Genomic DNA, 16,615 nt, shown 5'->3' on the forward strand with positions numbered 1-16,615 from the left:
CCGTATGCAAGGCATCGTGGTATCGATGCGACAGTTAAAGCGGTAGAGCTATTCTTTTATTGGCCTACCTTGAGGAGAGATGTGGATGCCTTTGTGCGAGCATGCGTGATTTGCCAAAAGGTCAAGTTTGACAAGCAAAAGGCACCAGGGCTATTACAACCACTGCCGATTCCGGATAAGCCATGGGAAAGCATTGCTATAGACTTTATCTTTGATCTTCCAAGAACGCCGACAGGGAATGATGATATATGGACCATTATCTGTAGGTTCAGCAAGCAGGCCCAATTTATCCTTGTCACGTAGAAGATCAAATATGATCAGATGGCACGCTTGTGCATGTACAATGTGTGTAAGTACCATGGTATGCCACAATCGATTATCAGTGATCGTGATCCTCCCATGACAAGTTTGTTTCGTAGAGGATTCTTTGAGAACATGGGCACTACGCTCAAGTTCACGTCTTCGTTTCATCCACAAACTGATGGGCAGTCAGAAGAGGCTAATCTACTATCTTAGATCTGCTGAAATGCCATGTGTCAGATAATAAGGGCAAGTGGGAACAGTATTTGCCTATGCTTGAGTATGCGTACAACAATACGGTGCATTCGTCAACTGGCAAAGCACCTTCTGAGATTGTTGAAGGCGGCCGAAAAGTTCCTCCTATTTTGCATACAAAGGACAAGATTTTTGAGGCAGATCGATATGTTGAAAACATGGATGAAATGTATAAGAAAACTAAAGTTGCCTTGGAGAAGACTCGGGCAAAACAGAAAAAGGCTGCCGATCGTCACCGTCGTGAATTGTTGTTATCACCTGGTGATTGGGTTCTGTTAAGGTTCGAAAAGGCAAGGTTAAAGAAGATGAAGGGCAAGGAATGGCTAATTCCTAAGCTCAGCATGCGTTACTATGGGCCTTTTCAAGTGCTTGACAAGATGAGCAATGTGGCTTACAAGCTGAAATTGCCAGATGCGTGGAAGATTCATAATGCGTTTCACGTAAGTCTTCTAAGACCCTTCATGGGTGATGTGCCAGAAGATATGCAGATGAGAATCAACCAGAAGTTGAGGAACTTGATGCGATCCTGGTACCTGAGCAAGTTTTGGCACATAAGGACAGAAAAGTTAAAAGGACAGGTTGCAAGACGCTACTTGGTGAAGTTCAAGAACTATCCGCCTATGGATGCAAAGTGGATGGAAGAGCATGAACTATCAGAGTCACCAAATGTATTGCAGCTTTACCGTGAAGCCTTTGGGTTACAACCTACTTATGCCCCAACCCAACGTGTGCAAAGGAGGGGTAATGATACGGCTAGGCTAGCACATCAAATGTACATATGAATTTCAGTGTAATAGATGGAAATGACAAAAGTATGAAGGTCTTATTAAGTCATTTGTATCTATGTGTTACGACCTTTCCTGCGAATACATGCGATGATAAAAGAGTGCTAACAACACAAGATCATCAGTGGCATGTATTTATGGTATGCAATCGAGGACGTTTGCGATTTCAAGAGGGGGGTATGTCACGAGGACGTGACAGCTATTAACTATGTCACGAGGACGTGGCAACTGCTAACCTTAGTTGTTGGTTTCTTTCCAATAATTTTTGTGTTATTTTTGAGACCCTCTTTTTGAAGTTGCATGGTCGGACATTGTATGGCCAACGTAAACGGTACTTTCACTCGCAGACGGAAACTTGGTCAGCACTAGAATTCGTATAGCAAGAGGATGTCTAGGCTAAGTGCAAGATCATGTAGGTCCCCCCGTCGGACTTAGCAAGTTGGTGGATACTAGGAAGTGAACTCAATAAAGGCATAAAGTCAGGTGGGATCACCAACTGAAAGTATCCGACACTTGGGCAACATTGCACTTTTGGATGCGGTCCCAATGAGGATAGATGGTCAGATGACCAGTGGGAGCCCACTCGAACCATCTCCTAAAAATTAGGGAACTGCTATTTTGGACCGTGAAATGTGTTTGTGTCATTACCTCCGGTATGACAAGGGGAACATTCTACAACTCTACCGTGAAGTCAACTGGGCAACCAGTCGGGAGATTTTTAGGAAGCAACCCCGAAACGGAAAAATGTCTGTAAACGCGCCAAGTGGCACATTCTTGTGCACTTTCCTCTTGCATCAAGAAGTGGCACTGATTTTTAAGCTGGGAGAGGTCTCATTTTGCAACTATTACAGGTCAAGAGCTATGGAGTGCTTTCTTTCCGCTCTATGTACAGTGTGGTGCTGGGAGTGATGACCTGCACACTACACACTTCTCTCTCTCTCTCCCCTACGTGCAGTTATGTGGCTCTTCATTTGACTGACATACAGCTGTGTGGTTTCATGCTTTTGTGCTGAGGCAAGAGCCTCCTTCAGCAGGAACAGGAGTAGCTAATTGCTACTCCAAAGCAGGCACCGGTGAGGGTCATAACCTCACCAAATAGGTGCGTTTTCAGCACTGGTTATGCGCTGTATTTTTACTGTTTTTCAGCCATACGGACGCCAGAACCGTTGGGAATAGTGCCCCACTCACAAAGGATAGTTAGGGGACTGTTTAGGGCTGAAAACAGGGCAAAAACCAGTAAATACAGCGTGCCGAATTTACTGTTTTTGGGCAAGAATCAGAACGTTTATGCCATGGGAAGTGAGTTCCAACAAGGGAATTGGTTGCGCCCAAGTTTTGGGGCTGTTATGCTGCCGAAATTTGGCCAAAACAGTTGGTATCTAACTGGATACACATAAAGAATTCCCAGGACTACTTTTTTGTAATTTACCCTCTCAAAGTGTAAAGAAATACCGAAAGGGGCGCCAATTTTGGGGCCTACAGGTTGTCGGCGTCTGCTCGAAGCATTCTAGCTTCCGAGCCGTGTGTGTACTCAAGTGTTAATTCCCGTTGCAGGTTCCTCTTGCAAAGTACTCTCTCTCTCTCTCTCTCTCTCTCTCTCTCTCTCTCTCTCTCTCTCTCTCTCTCTCTCTCTCTCTCTGTGTCTAAAGTAAAGTAAAGAATTTCGAGTGAAAGCCAAAGCCTACCGCCCTACGGGCCGGTTTCAGATGTCATCACAAAGACCCAACAAAAAGCAGAAAAGGCCGAAAAATGGATCGAGATTGTCAAGAAAGGAAAGGGCAAGGAAATAACCCCCACCCCCACACCAACATTAACTTGACACTAGAAGAGGATCAAAGGAGACATGTGTGAGCCTTACACGTAAGGATATGTGGCCTCAGAGACCAAGATAATGAGGATGAAGAGGTGAAAGAACTCATGACTCTGGTGGGGGTTAACGAGCAGGCGCATACGAGGGCCTGGAGAGTGGGCAATAAGAAAAGTGGGAGCAACGGAGAAACCTTGAAAGAAAGAGCACTCATCCTCCGTTTCCCTTCCATGGAAGCGAAGGACTTCTTGAAGAAGAGACCGACTCTAAAGAAGACTGGCATCTTTCTTGGAGATGACCTCACCTCTCGCTGATTGCTCATATGCAAGAAGTAATGCCGGAAATTAGAGCAGCAAGGGAGAAAGGGAAGATTGCTTTTTACAAGGATGGAAGGGTGGTAATATTGGAGCGACGCTCCGCATGACAGTGCGAGACCTATGGGACCACAGTAAAGATGGCAACCTGGAATTGTCATGGGTCACTCCGCCCTTGTGTAGGTGCCTTTGAAGATAGTTTCATAGGGGGAGAGATCATTTTCTACTCTGAGACGCATCAAGCCCCTGGGCAATCCATGTCACACGTGAGCGGATATAGATGGGAGACAGCCTGTCTGTGCAAACAAGACACCAGATTGGAGCATTGAGGACGGGGTTCAGGGGGAGTGGCAATTCTATTCAAAGAGGAGTTGCAACCATTGATATATATAGCATGCAAGGATGAACAGGCTAGGTACATGTGGGTGAGGCTCAGGGCAGAGACAGGCAGATACCTCTACATTGCTATTTGTTACTTTCCTCCTAGTACGTCAGTATATGCATCACCTAGAGGACAGTCTCCCTTTGCTATTTTGGATAATGACATATGGGAGTTTTCTAAGGATGGTGACATTATCATACTAGGGGACTTCAATGCTAGGACTGCCCATAACCAGACAATATTTTATGATACTTCCAAGGAGATGCTTAGGGAGCTGGACGTTACAGAGATGGGTCTATCTAGACTATCACAAGATGAGGTGTACAATGAGTATGGCAGATACTTGATAGACATGGGAACTGCACATAGATTGGCCATTTTAAATGGTCTAACAAAGATTCTCAACAGGTGGAGGTTTTACTTGCTTTCCCCACCGACATGGTGCTAGTACAGTGGATTATGTAATGGCCCAGCCGGGTCTCGTTCCATTCTTTCAGGACTTCATTGTGGGCACTAGGCCAGTTGGAGTAGCAGTTGATCGTGCTATCCTGTCATTCACCCTGACGTTTCAGTTCAGCACAGCTCCATTAGGAGAGGTCCCCACGCATACTCGGTATACCTTCATGAGGGAGACGGATTCTGTGTATATGGATGAGATATACAGACAGCTATGTACTCAAGAGCCAAGACGGCCACTAGCTGAACTCACTCAGATATTGACAAAGACGCTCCATGATGCAACATCAGAGGCATACCCCCACAGTCAACCTACACCGAGACGATCTCGGAGCATGCCCCAGAAGAATTCGTATGATGAGGAATGTAGAGAGACGAGGATCAAATTACAAAGGAAAGTGCTCATGGGTATTACCACACATAGACAGTCACGGATTATCTTTCGCCACTAAGTGCGGCGAAAGAAAAGGGCTTATCTACCTCAGCTAGAGTGGGATCTGTATCAGCTATTTATGAGTCAAGACTCAGGCGAAGCATGGAGGCTATTCCACGAGAATTCACCACCACCAGCAGTCACCTCCACAGAGACATGGGTGAATATGCCACATCCCTCTACACATCAGGGCAACCACCTTTGCCAGACCCACTAGAGAGATGCCCGGAGACATGTACTTTCTTTACTGCCGAGAGGGTAAGGAAAGCCATTGGCAGGATGAAGACAAGGAGAGCACATGATCATGATGGTCTGGTAGCAGAGCACTTCATCCATGCCAGAGACATGCTTGGAGAGCTTCTTGCTATGATGTTTAATCAAGCCATGTATGAAGGCTTTCCTGAGACTTGGAGTGTCACAAAATGGTGACGTCGCAAACCCTAAAACACACACACGCTCTCTGGCAAGGCTGAAATGGTGACATGGCCGCTGGAGTAACTCACGTGGCTGGCTGTGTACGACAGGGACGCCATGTGGCAGCAGTACGGACGTCCGCGAATTAACTCTTTTCTTTGCTTTTATTCCCGAGAGAGAGAGAGAGAGAGAGAGAGAGAGGCTGACAAAGCTTCTGCTTTATTTATCAAAGGTTTTGATTTTCAGCTTTTGGGCTCTCCTATTGGCATCCCTTGTAGTTTATAAATAAGAAGGTAGGCCACTCACAACTCAGAGCATGTGGACGTAGAGTCTGAGTGTGAGCGCCTGCCCGCACTCTTGTACTTTGAACACAGATTAATACATAAAGAAATATCGAAAGGAACGTGGACCAATATCTCTAGGCACGGAACTCCACCGGGCCAGTGTCGAATCAATTGTGAACTGTGAACTATTTTGAAGTGGTTATTTGTGCTGTCGCGGTAGATTCTCGGCTTGGGGTGTACAAGTCTGTTACAGTGGTATCGGAGCACGGCCGATTTCTCTTCTACCGAAATCCGATCCCTAAATTTTTTTCCCGCGGCACCTATAGCTTCAGGCAAAGATCAGTAGACTCCCTCGGCACCCGGAGATGCAGGAAGGGATCACAACGAAGATTCACGCGAGGAGTATGGCCCACCTCGGCCTACTCACGCGGAGCGTCAAGAGATGGAGCGTCAACAATGGATCGGCGATGCAACAAAGATGATGCTTAATTTTGTCAAGGACCCGAAATTGGCAAAACATATGAGCAAGATTTCTTTCGAGGAGGTGCACACGCAGTTCTAGAAGACCACAAAACCACCCCGAAAACCTGCTCTCAAGAAACCTCTTACTCCCAAGAAGTATACAAAGAAAGAGTTAGAAGAGGTGGTTGATCCACAAATTGCTCAACTTTTTGACGCGCAAAACAAAGCAAAAAAGAACGACAAAAAGCAGAAGAAAGGCGTTGACTTCCCGAGTTATTTGGATCGTCAGTCTACTTTTGAAAATGCAAGAAAGCCAACCAGTATGACTTTCTGGAAGACAAAAGCCACAAAGTCCGAGAGTTTAAGGAAGGTGGACAGTCAATTAAATTTGACACGTTTTCTGGATATAGAGATGCTTCAAAGGCTTTGCCTTTTGTACAGCAGTTTGACATCACTTTCGCGGGAGGGCGTTACTCAGAGCACTAAGATCCGAAGAGCTGCCTCTTACTTTAAGGGGAATGCTCGAACTTGGTGGTCCACGCTTCTATTAAACAAGACTGCGCCACTTAAATGGCTGAAATTCAAGAGGCTTTTTATTTCTTCTTCGCTGACTCGAGAGTATGAACGTGATATACGAACTGCTTGGAACAATCTTCAGATGACCAAGAAGGATACAGTGGACGCTTCTTGCGAAAGATTCTAGAGCTCTTTTCTACCCGCCTCTTCATTTAAGAAGATCTCATTCAAAGGAACAAATTGAGCGGTTTACCTTGGGTCTTCCTACAGAGATCCGAGATCACTACTTGGAACAATAGTCAGCTTCCATTCAGGAGTTGATGAGTCATGCAAAACGGGGTTTTGCCATTCACTCACGCAGTTTGACCTACCCCACCGATGAGATCATGACACAAAGAGCCAAACAGATGCTTATGGTCGTAGTCTTGGTGTGGTCTTAATGCAAGAAGGCCATGTCATTGCTTACGAGAGCCGATTGTTCTCAAGGCCGGAATTGACAACACAGATTTATCATAAAGAGCTTTTGGCGGTTATCCATGCTCTTACTCAGTGGCGACACTACCTACTTGGAGCGGATTTTACTATGTTTACAGACCATCAGAGTTTACGCTACTTCTTGTCTCGGAAGCAGCTATCGGAAAAGCAGATGCGGTGGGAGAACATCTTATCACAGTTTCACTTCCAGATTGTCCATGTTCAACGACAGAAGAATTTGGTGGCAAATGCTTTGTCTCAGAAGCCGTTGGTTCTGGCTATTTCCACAATATATCATAGGAGCTTCGAGAATATGGTCAATCAATATGCCACATATACGGATTTTGCAGACATTTTCACACGGATACGAGATGGGGAGACAGTAGTGGGATATTCCATTCGGGATGGCTACTTGATGAGGAAAACCATGTTGCGCGTTACACAGCTGTTGAGGGAAAAGGTTATAACTGAATGCCACTGTCCGCCTTTTACGGGTCAGCGCGGCATTGCTACCACCATGAAAGGGGTAGAGAGATACTTCTTTTGGCCGAGACTCAAGAAGGATGTGGACGAGTTTGTGCACAGTTGCTTGGTATGCCAGTAGGTCAAGTTTGCCAAGCATAAAGCACAGGGATTGTTATAGGCTTTGCCCATACCTACCCGCCTCTAGGAAAGTATTGCAATGCATTTCATTTTTGATCTCCCGAGAACACAGAGTGGTCACGATGGTATCTGGACTGTTATTGACAGATTTAGAGAGCAAGCTCATTTCATTCCAGTGAAGAAAACAGTCAAGCCGGATCACTTAGCGAGACTATTTGTGGCCCAGATTTTCAGATTACATGGCATGCCCAAGACGATTGTCTCCGACATGGACCCAAGATTTACGAGTTTCTTTTAGAAGGGAATTTGGGAGAACATTGGCACGCGGTTGCACTTCTCGTCATCTTTCCACCTGCAGACTGACGGGCAATCTGAGATTGCCCATTCAGTGGTTTTAGATTTATTGAAGTCTTTTATCTCGGATCAGAAGACTCAATGGGAAAAGTATCTGCCTTTGGTGGAATTTGCCTACAATAACACGATACACTCTTCGACGGGAAAGGCGCCATTTGAGATTATTGCAGGTGCTGTGAAGGTTCCACCCTTCCTAAGCACGAAGGATAAGATTTTTGAAGCTGATGAGTACACGCACGACTTAAACATGGCTTTTGCCAAGGTCCGCGAGGCTTTGCAAAAATCTCAGGAAAGACAAAAAAAGGCAACGGATCGCCATCGTCGCGATGCTAACAATATTCTGCTGTATGACTTTTTGAAATGAAATTCCTGAATATGAAACTAATTTGTTCTTGACTTGTTTTTAAGTGCAGGAACCAATAGATGAAATGACTGTAGCATTTTGCAGTGTTACCAGGGAACGGACATTTCGGGCCTTGGAACGCCGGAACGGTGTTCCGGCCTTTTGGGATTTTCTGGAACGCGTCGGAACGGAACGGCGTTCCGGCTGGAAACTGTCACCGGAACGCCGGTGACAGTTATCGTCGTTTCCACTTTTTTGATACTAACCTCTTCTATGTTTGATCGAAATAGGTCGGAGTATTGGAAAGTCATGGTTCAATAGATAGGAGAGTATGGCACCGGCTATGTGCCGCCATCTTCAGAGGCTCTCCGAACCACCTTGCTCGATCAAGAGAAGGCTATCGTGGAGCAAGGCAACCCTCAACATTCAGCGTCTTTGGGCAAAACATGGCGTTTCCCTCATTGCTGACGGGTGGAGCGATACAAGGAAGAGATCTATCCATGGTCTCGTCGCATACTCCAGTGGAGAGATGTACTTTGTGCACTCTCATGATGCCACTGAGAGTGGCAAGTCCGCCGATGTCCTCTCTGTAGAGTGGACAGCGGCCATAGAAACCATCGGTGAGCAACACGTGGTGGCCTTTGTCACAGATGGGGAGGCATCAAACAGGGCAGCAGCAGCTATCATAGAGGGCCACTATCCGCATGTGACAGTGTGCTTTTGCATGGCACACTGCTTGAACAACCTTCTGAAAGACATCGGCAAGCTAGACTGGATTGCTCCAGTCATTGCTGATGCAGTGAAGATGGTTACTTTCATCAACAATCACAACTTGGTTCGGAGTGAGTACCTCAAGAGGTCGGGCGGCAAAGTGCTTCTAAAGTATTCAGATACCCGCTTCGCATTCAACTTTCTTCTTGTACGCAGGCTGTCTGAATGTCAAAATGCGGTCCGACGGGTCTTCATCAGTGATGAGTTCACCACCTCCCCCTATGCAAAGACAGTTGCAACGATTTTGTGCAAGGATAAGGCAGAGGATCTTGAGTTCTGGAAGGAGCTCAAGAGTCTAGATGCACAGGTACAACCGGTGGTTCATTTGCTTCGAGTTCTGGATGGCATGGATCCTTGCATTGGCAAGATTTATGAGGCAATGGACCGCATGATTGAGCAGCTTGCACAGCTTGAGCCGAACGCAGAGCGATATGAGGAGATCCATGCGCTTTGCAGCTCGAGGTGGAATTCATATGCCTCTCCTTTACACGGGGCAGCGTACATGGTGGATCCAGAGTTCCAAGGTGCAGGGCAAGAGACAGATAGGGAAGTCATGAACCAATTTACAGAGATCTTAAACAAGATGGTTCTAGACAGAGATGGGCGACGCATTGTCAGAGATCAGCTGAGACAGTACAGAGAGATGCGAGGGTCATTTGGCAGTCCAGATGCTCAGATTGATCGCAGGAAAATAGGTTCAGTGCTTTGGTGGGAGGACTATGGCTATGATGGCCCTGAGCTTCAGAGATTGGCGATCCGTATTCTCAGCCAGTCAGTTAGTACCTCATGCTTGGAGCAATTGTGGAGTACCTTTAGCCACATTGCTTCCAAGAAGAGGAATCGGCTTGGAGTGGAGAAGGCTAATGATCTTGTCTTCGTCAGCGCAAATTTGAAAATGCTTTGCAAGAGTCCAGACAAACAGACAGATCCTTTTACACAGTGGGAGATGGAGCAAGAGGCTTCTCAGGCGGGTGGAGATGCACATCCACCAACACCAGGTACTTCATCTGTGGCTGAGATCGAGCCGGACCTAGACCTCGATGATGAGGAATGGGAGGATGTGCATGATTTACAGCCGGCTACTACGGATTGGGAGGCCTCTCAGGCTAGTGGCTCTTGAGTCTTGAGTCTTGCCCTCTTTGCCATTTGTAGCTACTAGCATCTTTATGGTATTTGTCACCTTCAGTCTTTTGGTATTGTGGTCACTGAAGTCTGGTTTGAACTTTGCCCCCCTTTGGTTTTTTTGTAGCACCTTGGCCGCTAGCGGCCCTTGAGGCTTGTTACTATGTTAGCCATAATTAATTCCAAAGTGTAATCTCTGACTACTACTCTTGCAATTATTTGAGAGCATTGTGTATGTACTATGGGCATTGTGTTTGCTCATTGTTGTTCATCTGGCTATGTTGTTCATCCGGCTATGTACTCTGGGCGCCTCACATCCCAATCAAGTCATAATAAGGTTAAATGGTCTTCGAATCGTGTTTTTTGTGGATATTAGAGTCAAAGGACTCTAATACTACTTGTATTCAAACACATAACGCTAAAAAAAATAATATTTGGGTGTTTTTTTAGCCTGCCGTTGCGCGCCGTTCCCGTTCCGGACCCATTCCCGTTCCCCCGTTCCGCAGGGAGGCCCGTCGCCGTTCCCGTTCCGCGTTCCGGGTAACTCTGGCATTTTGGTCTGAATGATCTCGAATAGACATGGTTGCAATAGGGGTTAGTCAAGCGGACGTCTATGAGGTCCTGAGTGGATATAGATGTGTTTGCTAACTGCATTGCCAATAAATCATGGTCTCAGATCCGAATGAATGTTGAATGTGATTTGTCACGCGATGTCTTGTGATGTCAAGTGATGTCGTGTAATGTGACTGTCGATTGGTACATGTGCTAGATGTGTGTTCCTAGTGCGTCGGTACTAACAATCAGTGTCTCCTAAGACAAATTATGGCCTCTGTCTGTTTTGCAAGCGTAATCGAGGGCGATTACAATGCTTTCAAGTGGGGGGTATGTCACAAAATGGTGAGGTGGCAAACCCTAACACACACACACACTCTTTGCCAGGGCTGAAATGGTGGCATGGCTGCTGGAGTAGTTGGCGTGGCTGGCTGTGTACAGGAAGGATGCCACATGGCAGCAGTACGGCTGTCCGCGAATTACAGCGCAGATTGCGGCAACTTTTGGGCAAAGCTTTTTGGCTACGCCATTGCAGAGAGAGAGAGAAAGAGAGAGCCCTTCTGCTTTTTCTACGCAATTCAAGAGAGAGAGAGAGAGAGAGAGAGAGAGAGAGAACTCTTTTGTTTGCTTTTATTCCCTCTCAAGAGAGAGAGAGAGATTGTGAAAGGCAGAGAAAGCTTCTGCTTTATTTATCAAAGCTTTTGATTTTCAGCTTTTGGGCTCTGCTTTCGGCATCCCTTGTAATTTATAAATAAGCAGGTAGGTCACTCACAACTCAAAGCATCTGGACGCAGAGTCTGAGTGTGAGCGCCTGCTTACACTCTTGTACTTTGAACACAGATTAATACATAAAAAAATACCGAAAGGGGCGCCAGTCTTTGGGGCCAATATCTCTAGGCAGGAAACTCCACCGGGCCAGTGTCGAATCAATTGTGAACTATCAAATGTTTTGAAGTCGTTATTTGTGCTGTCGCGGTAGATTCTCGACTTGGAGTGTCCAAGACTGCTACATGGAGTATGTCTACAATTGTGCCTATTTTCAAGTCAAGAGATCCATGATTCCCGGGAATTATCGCACCATCATGGTTGGTCACACATTGGCTAGGCTGTATGCATCCGTTCTTCAGCAGGAGTTGAGTAGATGGGCAGAGCGACAAGGCATACGAGCACCAGCGCTAGCAAGATTCAGGAGAGGTTTCTCTACTCTTGACCAGATTCTGACACTCAGAGCTATTATTGAGGAGGGTAGACACCATGGCAAGAGGATCTATTGTCGCTTTATCGATTTCCGCAAAGCCTTTGACACAGTGCCGAGAGCCAGACTTATACGCAGACTACAGGACATGGGTGTGCCTATAGAGCTGATATGGGGTATTCTGGCTTTATACAGGACAATGATGGGGCAGGTACGCACTACTGACGAAATGTCTGACATGGTCCACTCCACTATTGGAGTGAAGCAGGAGGGGCCCAGCTAGCAGGGACATGGATTCCGTCGTTACTATATGCTGATGATATTGTGTTGATTTCTGACTCTCCAGAGGGGATGCAACGTCATTTAGATGCTTTGAATACATTTGCTCGACAGTGGATTGTTTGTCAACCTTGGGAAAACCAAGGTTATGGTGTTCAACACCACACCACAGTGGGTCAAGCAGCACCCACATTTACATATGGCCGGGAACTCTGGAGTACACTGATGCATATACCTATCTTGGAGTAGTTTTCGGTGGACCGATGTTTTCACTGAGGAGAGCATCAGAGACTAGACTGACGAGAGCATATGCAGCCTTAGAAGGACTGGAGAGGACGTGTTCGCAGGTTCAGCTTCAGGAACCGCGAACAAAGCTATGGCTTTTTGACACTCTAGTGACCTCAGTTATGCTCTATGGTGTCCATGTATGGGGGACCCTCAGTAGACCATCATGGGAGATCTGGCAACACAGATGGATGGAGATGTATGGAGAGGCATATGGTCTCTATGATCGCTCGGATGATTCGGGCTAAGGCCTCAGTGCCGCATGAGATTATCTGAGCCGAGCTAGCCCACCCCCCACCCCCCGTGGTTGAGGCACTGACTAGATCAGTATCCTTTATCAACAGTTTATGAGATCTCCCCAGGGACAGATATGCTCGGCTTGCCCTGGAGTCATCTTGACAACTAGCGCTACAAGGAGATACAGCATGTTGGTATGGACAGATGACAGCATGGCTTTAGTCACATGCTTTCAGCATGGATAGATTGCCTCCGTTTCAATACTCCCTAGATGCACCCTCCATGTCTCTCACACGAACAAAGATCACCAGACTCAAACGCCAGGATCTGATTCAACTAGATACCAAGAGCACATGGATACAACCGACATAGGAGTTGGGAACGAAGATGGCCTTTTACGGAGAGCATCTTCTCCAACTCACGAAGGACGATTTTGTGACTAGGCCTGCATACATGGATACGCACTTATCTCATGGGATACGATGCGCTATTGGGCAGATACGCACATCCTCACATCAGCTCCAGATTGAGATTGGCCGATTTCAAGGGGTGCCAACAGGGGCCAGGATATGTCACCTATGTCACTTAGAACCAGAGACAGAGTTGCACTACACATGTCATTGCCCGACGTACTATGAGATTCGCGGCCGCTTCCACTGTCTGTCCAGAGAGGGCTTTGGACCCTTTTCTAGAGTCATGAGATACGAGGATCAAAGATGTCTCGGATTGTTCCTGCTAGAGATACGCAGACTCAAGGAGAGCTTGCCGAGGACATCAGGGGTGAGACAATCTCAGAGACGAATCACAGATTTCTTTACACAAGCCAGGGGAGAGGCAGAGGAGCAATCACCACAGCAAATCTCAGAGCCCACCCACACTAGAGATACGTTGATTGACCGAGCCATGGAGCTAGGCAGATCCCGACGCCCAGGACCTCAAGGGGTCTCCCACCATTGACGAAGGCTGCAGCAAAAGATACAGATCACTCTAGCTCGACATGCAAGACGCCCAACCAGAGTACTGACCATGGAGGATGTGGATGAGATTCGATAGCAACCGATGAGAGATTTCATTTGAAAACCCACCCACCCCCCCCCCCCCCCCTCCCCCAAATCAGCTTCAGATTCATTTCCTTAATGTTTTTAGTGTTAGTTCTTTGTACTTTCCCTACTCAGACATGATATCAGATTCACCAATTGTAACTTTTTGGTCTCATAGGTCATTTTGGCCTTTTGAAGACGTTAATAAAACATCTCATATCATCTCTCTCTCTCGTATTAGATTCAACACTTGGTAACTTGTTGGTCTCATAGGCCATTCTGGCCTTTTGAAGACGTTAATATAACATTTCATTTCATTTCTCGCTCTCTCTCTCTCTCTCTCCAACTCACGGAGGACAGATTTGTGACTAGGCCTGTGGATACACACTTATCTCATGGGATACCGTGTGCTATTGGCCAGGTACACAAATTCTCGCATCAGCTTCAGATTGAGATTGGTAGATTTCAAGGAGTACCAGCGCATGCCAGGATATGTCATGTATGTCATATTGAGCCAGAGACAGAGCTGCACTACAAGTTTGGTCCAATCATCACAAGGCCTGGACAACCTTTAAAAATTTGAATAATGTCTTTTACAACATTGTGTGTCAAATGAATTAATGAGACTACGTTATATCTCCTACACACTTGAAAGTCCCAAGAGTTTAAAGCTTATTTTAAATGGTCACAATGGTATACCGGCCACTAGATCTCTTGCTACAATTGCCATGACAGCTTGCTCGCCAATTCTTTGATGAGTAGCTATTGACTCTAAATCTACCTCTAATTTGACAGCTTGCTCGCCAATTCTTTGATGGGTCGCTATGACTCCAAAGCTACCTCTACGAACAATAAAGAAAAACCAAAAGAGGGGCCTCCATCATAAACACCAAGGGGAGTGATCAAACCAGTCATCCCACTAAAGAATCAAACTCTTCAGGGAGTCATTGGCGAAAATTGATAAATCCCATGAGTCTTGTCATACTATTTTTGCAGGTTCTAGGATTCACGTTTCATAGATACTAGATCGTAAACTTCTTGATGCAATTGGTCACACTTCCTAAATGGTCAAATTTGTGATCATGAAGGTGGCAATGCAGGTATAATACTATTTCTTATTATGTGCACAAAACAGGGTCAAGCTATGGAGGAGTGCATGTGCCTATGTTGTACTGGAACCTTGGCTCCACTAAGCAAGAAGAGGCAGTGTAAGTGAATCGATGGCCATACCACTCAGATCCTCCATTAAGTCAACCGCCTCCTGACTATGCAAGTTGTGCCAGACCTAATAGACATATCCTATCCTTTCAAAGCATCAGCATTCATAGTGGGAAATGAGAACCAAGACTGCTTTCTATGAGCTGTAAGACTTGGCACTAGTCAATACATTGACTCGTTCAAACGGCATGTGTAGTCATACAAGTGACAAGGTTCCTGTCTGCTACATTGCTGCCATCGTGCTACTCGTACAGAATGTCTTCCTCTAAAACCAACATCACTATCAAAGCTGCTGATCAAGCACTCTCTCAGTTGCCTGGGTGAGCTGAAATAGGATTGTGTGCCTCATCTGACAGCTCCTGCTGTAGGTCCAACATTAATTGCAAGCCCAAGAGCAACTATTGCAAAACCGGTGAGCACTGTCATGAGGCCCTGAGGGGGACTTGGAGCTTCCCTGTTGGCTCATGGTCATATCTTTTGCTTGCAACACACTTCTACAGTGTTGAATTTCACATGCAGACAAGGTCAACAGATCTCTCTGCAAAGTGTGTGCTCCTTTCATTTGCGGTATTTTTTTACTAGATGTTTTCAAGCATGCTAATGCAGCAGTCGTGTACAGTGCATCTTTCACAAAGCAGTCTGTTTGATACAGTTTTCAGCATGATACAAACAGTTGCATAGAATCGTACGTTTCAGGTGAAGAGGCCTGCCTGTACGCCTGCAAGAAACCACCTAGTCAGAAGGGCGAAGAAACTTCAGCAAGACCCATATAAAAAGTGTCATCTAGGCTACCTCCAACTTGCATATGGATACTGGCTTTCCCTGACGATGTCCTGTTAAAAAACCCTGAAACTCATAACAGTCCAAAGAAATTGCTGTTATCAGAGCTCAAGACAAGACACCAATCAATTAAGAGCTAAGCACACTTACTTCCCATATTTTGGCGTATTTCTGTCCTGCATTAGGTTGTTGTGGAGGAGTAGCAACCGAGGCCGGCACTTGAAGAGCATTGGTATTGACCGCACCCATTGTTTGAAGAGCATTACTATTGACTGCACCCATTGGTTGCAACCCTTGGACTGGTTGTGCAATCCCAGGGGTAGGAATCATAGTTGGAGGGCTTGGATTACCACCTACCGAACCCAAGGCTGGTAGCACATTCTGTCCCCCCATGACAAGACCGGTTGGTCCAATCTGAGTATTTCCAGCAGAAAGGTTGCCCTGCCCTAATCCAGTTATGGATTGTCCCATGCTGACAACCTGCATATTTGGCACTGAGTTGTTTCCCGGTCCTCCTGATGATAGAGGTCCTAGGTTTGAGTTCCCAACTAGATTTCCAGTATTACTGAACCCCCCCATACCCACGCCTTGGCCCATTCCCATCCCCACTTGATTGTTTGTGTGCGCCAATCCACTCTGTGCAACCCCGAGGAGCACTTGACTGGAAGACATGACACCTGATCCAGAGCTAGATGACACCATGCCGGGTATGGGGAGTCCCCCAGCGGATACCGTAGAACCTGGTATCCCCAGACTGTTACCAACAGACGTGCCTAAAATTGGCCGTGCTTGAGAGGAGGTGGGCAACAAGCTCACAATGCCAGCACCACCAGGGCCGGAACGTAGTGACGGCGCTGCCCCATTTCCAATTGGCTTGAAATCCTGCACCATAGATGAATCTGCTACAACACTTGAGTCCTGACTTGAAGACGAATGAGGCATTGACATAGGAAC

At 46.4% G+C, this 16,615-nt stretch overlaps 1 protein-coding gene across 1 annotated transcript in view; it reads right to left on the reverse strand.

Annotated features, from left to right (window-relative positions):
* LOC147463795 (mediator of RNA polymerase II transcription subunit 25-like) overlaps positions 1-16,615 on the reverse strand; it is a 133,303-nt gene that overhangs the window by 20,552 nt on the left and 96,136 nt on the right. Inside the window, exons 11-13 of the mRNA XM_086491123.1 lie at positions 15,812-16,615; positions 15,674-15,727; positions 15,571-15,599 (exon numbers count right to left, since the gene is read on the reverse strand). The exon at positions 15,812-16,615 is cut by the window's right edge and continues 16 nt beyond it. Of these exons, the coding sequence (XP_086347249.1) occupies positions 15,571-15,599; positions 15,674-15,727; positions 15,812-16,615 (887 nt within the window). The remainder of the gene's footprint in view (positions 1-15,570; positions 15,600-15,673; positions 15,728-15,811) is intronic.

This window comes from Adiantum capillus-veneris, chromosome 2 (assembly GCF_014529385.1).
Source record: "Adiantum capillus-veneris isolate H3 chromosome 2, ASM1452938v2, whole genome shotgun sequence".
In the NCBI taxonomy this organism is placed as follows: Eukaryota; Viridiplantae; Streptophyta; class Polypodiopsida; order Polypodiales; family Pteridaceae; genus Adiantum; species Adiantum capillus-veneris.